This window comes from Bison bison, unplaced genomic scaffold, assembly GCF_000754665.1.
Source record: "Bison bison bison isolate TAMUID 2011002044 unplaced genomic scaffold, Bison_UMD1.0 scf7180017864192, whole genome shotgun sequence".
In the NCBI taxonomy this organism is placed as follows: Eukaryota; Metazoa; Chordata; class Mammalia; order Artiodactyla; family Bovidae; genus Bison; species Bison bison.
Genome location: NW_011494764.1, coordinates 4,710,450 through 4,715,983, shown reverse-complemented (window position 1 = coordinate 4,715,983; position 5,534 = coordinate 4,710,450). Strand labels below are relative to the sequence as shown.

The window sequence follows — 5,534 nt, the reverse complement described above, 5'->3', positions numbered from 1 at the left end:
GGCTCCCGAGCCCTGGGCTGCCCACCCCACCCAGCAGCGGCCCGGGCACTTCAGGAGACGGTGCGGGGTGGGGGTGGGGTGTCCCTGTAGGCCGAGGCCCCTTCTCACCCGCAGTGGGGCCCTGACCAGGACAGCGGAGAGGAGGTGGGGTCAGGCACCAGCAAACTCCAGAGTGGGCTGTGGGGGTGGGCTCATGCTGCCTTTGGCGAGGTGTTTCTTGTGAGATGGCTGCCGCCTCGACCCTTCGTGCCTGAGGGGAACAGGGACCCACCAGACATCTCTGGGCAAATGTGTGTTGTCGTCAGCTGTTACAGGGTGAACAGTGCCCCCATTCATATACTGAGGTCCTGACCCCAAGGAACCTCAGAATGTGGCCTCATTTGGAAACCGGGTCTTTGCGGATGTTGTCAAGAGGAGGTCATCAGGGTGGGTCCTCGCCCAGTCTGACGGGTGTCCTTATAAAAAGGGGAGATCTGGACACAGAGACAGACACACACACGCGGGGAGATGGAGGCAGAGATGGGGGTGATGCTTCCATGAGCCACAGAATGTCAGAGGAGCCAGCAAAACAGGAGCTAAGAGAGGCCTGGGGCCCCAGAAGGGACCAGCCTGGCGGGCACCTCAGCCTCAGACTTCCGGCCTCCAGGCTTGTGGGGGAGTCATTCTCTGTGGTCTGAGGGCCCCGCTCTGTGGGTTTGTAACGGCCACCCCAGCAAAGGGCACATTTCCTTCAAGGGAAACGTCCGGTTCCTGCCATCTGTCCTCGAGAGAGGCTGACTCCTGTGAGGGGGGCAGTGGGCCTGGGAACGCGAGTGTGCCTTCCTCCTCAGGGTCTGTGTTGTCAGCAGATGCAGTCTGGTTCAGGCTGGATCAGGGGCTCTCCTGGGTGGTTAGTTTCATCAGGGTCACCCTCGGTCCAAAGAAGCCCAAGGTCCAGTTTCCTCTGGCATGTCCCCGGGTCCCTTCTGACGGCCGGATCAAACCAGCCACCCGGGGCCTGTTGGCCCCCTGACGTGTCCCTCAGGGTCTGTGTGTGCAGAGCCGGGAACAGTGTGGTCCTGTCACACAGGACACAGGAAGGGGGTCAGCAGGTCCAGTGGCTCAAGGCTGAGAGCGGGGGCCTCTGCCACTTGCCATGTGACTTCACCCTGGAAGCGGGACCGAGGTGCCTAACTCTGTCCCTTGGCCAGGACCAGCCCTCCTGCAGAGTGGAACAGGCGTCCCCTCCTGGTGTCAAGGACTCAACCCATCTCCGCCAGACTCAGGCTTCCTTCCTGGTTCCTGAACGCCACCCCACAGGGTCCAGTGCAGACGACTCAGACACGCTGCCAAGAAGCCGGGCCAGCCCAGCAGGTGACTGCCCATAACAAGGAAATGGGGTCTCAGCGTCTGAGTTAGCTTGGAAAGCTGTGTTCTGGGTGGGATCAAAGATGGGCTGTTCGCTGGTTTGAGGGTGCTGCAGCCTCAGGAAGGCGCTGCAGCCTCAGGAGGGCGCGTGCAGGAAGGAGGCTGGATGCTGAGTGATGGGCTTGGGCTGCGGGCAGGGGGCTACAGTGAAGCTGTGTCCGTGGTGGTCAGTACAGATGCTGCAGGCACAGCATGGACTGTCCTCTGAGTTAGGCTTTGAGGAGATAAACGCCCATCACAGACAGCCGGCCTCGGGTGCTCTCTCACACCCTCACCCCGTCCCTCGTCTGCGTTGAACTGTCCCCACGTCCTTCCAAGGGAAGGTGCCCTGCTCACCTGGGGCTGCCAGCCCAGAAGGACCGCACAGCTCAAGGCCCTTGACCCTCGGTTTCCCCTACTCTGGCCAGAAGCCCGGATCATCCAGGTGCCCTGCAGCTGCAGCAGCCTGTCAGAGCTCAGCCTCTTCCGTGGACCTGGGGGACTGGGCGAGCCTCAGAGGCCAGCGCATCGGGAGTGCAGGCTCTTTATCACCCTGAATCCACCCGCCTCGGGGCCTCCTGCTGCTCCCTCCTCAGGACAGCCTAGTGAGGAGGCAGGGGGATGCGTGTCGTGAGTGTGCGCCTGTGCACACGTGACATGAGACAGCTTGGCCCACCCCCAGGCAGGTGGAGGTGAGCCTCGAGGTAGCTCTGCCCGCGGGTGGCCCCCAGGGATGTGCTTGGCCCAGGTCAACCTGTCAGTCAGGAGCGGAGGGCACCCAGGGTAGCCCCGGCCTTGTCAGCCTCACTCAGGGGTCGCCTGTGTCGGCTGAGCACGGAGGTTCTAGTCAGGATGAGCGTCTTCCCTGGAGAGAAGCCCCTCACCTGGGCAGGGGAGGGCGCCGGGCTCCTCAAGGACACCCCTCCCCTCTCAGGGGGCGCAGCAGCCAGCCTCCTCATGCCGCGCCAGGAGCGCCATGCGGGAGAAGGTCTTGGCGCAGCGCTTACACCGATACTTCTTGGTGTCCGAGTGTGTCTGTAGGTGGGCCCGCAGGTTGGAACGGTCAGCGAAGGCCCTGCTGCAGTGAGGGCAGGTGTAGGGCTTCTCACCTAGGGGAGCAGAGGGGACACCGGTGAGGGACCCACTTGCAGCAGTCAGAACACTGAGGGGGAAGCCCCCGCCTTGTGAGTGAATAACTGCCCCATCCAGAGGCTCGCTCAGCCCCGCAATAGGGACTCCAACGCCTTCCTCCCCATCGCCCCTTCCCTCCGGATAACTGATGGGGGGGTCCTCTCCACGCCTGCCCTCAGCCGAGGGGTCACGTGCCCAGTAACCTGGGCAAGACCTCAGCAGCTAAAACACAGACTTTGGTGAGATGGCTCTTCTGCTGGAGCTCCCCAGGGCCCCTGCCACCAGCCCTGGGCAGGAGAGGCGCTGCGAGCCTTCTGGCAGCTGTGCCCACCCCCACCTCCCCCCAAGCCTTGAGGGTGGCCATGCGCGGGCAGCATACAGGCCCTGGAGTGCACCCGTGTCCTCCAGGCCGCCTCCAGTCAGGGCAAGCGGGGATTTGGACAGAGTCCTTCTGCTGGGACCTTCTGTTAGGCCGACCCAACAGGTGTAAAAGGAAGGTCAGTGAGAGTCCTCTGTTCAGCTCTGCCTGTGTGGAGAGTCCTGCAGGGCCCTGAGCATCACGTTCCCGCTGCCCGGCCCTTGTGTTCCCAGAACAGGGCGCTGACCCCTGACGGTGTGATCGGGCGCCCGGAGGGGGACATCCTCAGTGAGTGGTCAGGGAAAACCGGATGGATTTCCAGCCTGAAGAAAGGCTCCTATGAAACCCTCCTTCCCGTCCCTCATTCAGTACGACTCACAGGGCTATGACCGAGGTGTAAGGGAGGGTCCAGTTATGGAAAGTGTGTATTGTAAGGCCCGGAGCTGTCTCTCCGTGCCTGTCTCTCAATCACCAAGTGCTTCACAAAGCCCAGGACTTGAGATGAAGAGTCCCCGAGGGCAGGGCAAGGCTGGGCCCTTGCAGTCTTTCTGGGCTGTTTAGTTTACCACTAAGATGTGGCTCCCTGCCCCACATTCCCCTCCCATCTGCCCCTCTTCTGCAGCACTTGGCACTCCGCGGCCACCCTCTCACCCAACGATGGGTTTGCTCCAGAGTAACTCCCAGCCCCCGTCTCTGTCCCTCAGACAGACTGTGCTATCCCCTGGGGTCCTCCTGCCCAAGCCAGGCCCTTCTGGCTCCTCTCCTTTCCTTCTCCTCCAGAATCTGGAAAGGCCACGGAATGTGAGAAGTCAGCCCCTGCAGACGCCCTGTGCATCCCACCAGGTGTATGAGTTGATCCTGGAGACAGGAATGTCCCCAAAAGGATGCCTGTGTGTCCTAAACCCGGGTACCTGTGAGTCTGGGGGTGTGGGCCTTTGAGCCGCAGCCTCAGGACACCAGGAAGTAGAAGCAGTGTGTGCATCTGTCCTCTTGCTTATGAAACCACCCCTCTCCCTGCACCTCCCGCTTTGAGAGCCAGGCCTCACCCCGCCCCCAGCTAGCTCCTTGGGGGCCCGCGTCTACCTGTGTGGGTCCGGAGGTGGCCCTGGAGCAGCCAGGGCCTGGAGAAGGCCTTGCCGCAGATGGCGCAGAGGCAGGGCAGCGTGTGCGTGCGGATGTGCATCTTGAGGGCGCCCAGGCTGCCGTACTCCTTGTCACAGAACTTGCAGGTGAAGCAGCGCTGGGCCTGCAGGTGGCAGTGCAGCTGCTGATGCCCGGCCAGGGCGGCTGGCGCGTGGAAGGGCCTGTGGCAGGGGAAGCCCCCCGGGCTGCAGGGGGCCCGCTCGGCCCCCGGCAGGCAGCAGCCCGGAGGCTGGGCCCCATCTGCGTTCAGGATCGAGGGCCAGCGCGTGGGCAGAGCCAGCAGCGGGGGCAGGTTGAGGTGGTTCACGCTGTCTCTGAGAGGTGCGCTGGGGGCCCGGCCAGCCCGGGGGTCCTCCAGGCTGACTTCCAGGGGGCCTGGCCCCAAGGCCCTGCCAGCTTCCTCATTACACAGGAATGTGGGGAGGGGCAGGGAGACGTGGGCAACGACGGAGGTGAAGTCCCAGGGCTGGGGAGGGTCGCCAGATGTGGATGGGGGTGCCTTGTCTGGGAGGACGAAAGGCACCACCAGCCCCCCACAGGCTGCACAGGCACCACTGGTATCTAGAAGCAGGGCAGGGAGACAGGGCACGGTGAAGTCTGAGTCCCAGTGCTGGGAGTGCTCCAACCCGCCTTCCTGGCCCAATCCCACAACCAGGCCTTCGGCAGCCCTGTGCAAAGGAGGTCCTCACCAGACAGAAGTGTGGGCCACTGGGTCAGAGCAGGAATCTCAGCTCCTCTTTAAAAACAAGGACAGAGAAACATCTCACAGGGTCCCAGAGCAGCCCTCAGGGGCCAAGGGAGACCCCCTGACCCCCTGGGCAGGACAGGCCCTGTCTCTGAGCCCCTGCCCCAGCTCAGGGCCAGCTCAGAGCTCTGTCCTGCGGGCTCCCACACAGCATTAATTCACAGCACTTGGCAGCAGGCCGATGTGTGTAAAATAGCTAATTGGCCTCCAGTCACCTCCACCCCGCTTGCCCATCACAACATGGGTGCACACAGCCTCCTGCAGACGCTCCCAGGTCAAAACAGGTTGTTCCAGCTGGTGTCTACTGCCTTCTGGGTTGGCCTGCCCTCAGGCTGTGGGCCAGCATGCCTCATGCTTGACCCAGGGGGCAGAAGCCCCCAGAGTAAACAAGTTAGGCAAGTTCAGTTCTGCACTTCCCTAAGATCAAATCTCCAAACAGTTCTCAATCTATTTCTTATTTCATGTGTCAAAATAAATCTCTGGCCCCATTTCTGTGTCCGCACTATTGCTCTGGGTTGAGAAAGACAGACCATAGAATGGGGAAAATATTTGCAAATCAGATATCTGGTAAGGAATTAGAGTCAAAAATATATAGGGAAACTTTGCACTCAACAATGAAACAACAAATAATCCAATTTTTAAATGGGTAAAGAATCTGAATAGACATTTTTCCAAGGAAGACATACACACAGCCAATAAGCACCGGAAAAGATGCTCAGTGTCCTTAGCCTGCAGGGAGATGCAGGTTAAAGCCATAGTGAGGTGCCACAT

The 5,534-nt window shown here is 61.3% G+C and overlaps 1 protein-coding gene across 1 annotated transcript; it reads right to left on the bottom strand.

The window, feature by feature from the left end:
• Window positions 1-8: 8 nt before the first annotated feature.
• Window positions 9-5,534, bottom strand: SNAI3 (snail family zinc finger 3). Its single transcript, XM_010843997.1, has 4 exons — window positions 5,467-5,534; window positions 4,708-4,754; window positions 3,959-4,579; window positions 9-2,495 (listed from the first exon to the last, which is right to left on the bottom strand). The coding sequence occupies exons 1-4, from the start codon at window positions 5,532-5,534 to the stop codon at window positions 2,317-2,319; spliced, it is 915 nt and encodes a 304-aa protein (XP_010842299.1). The 3' UTR covers window positions 9-2,316.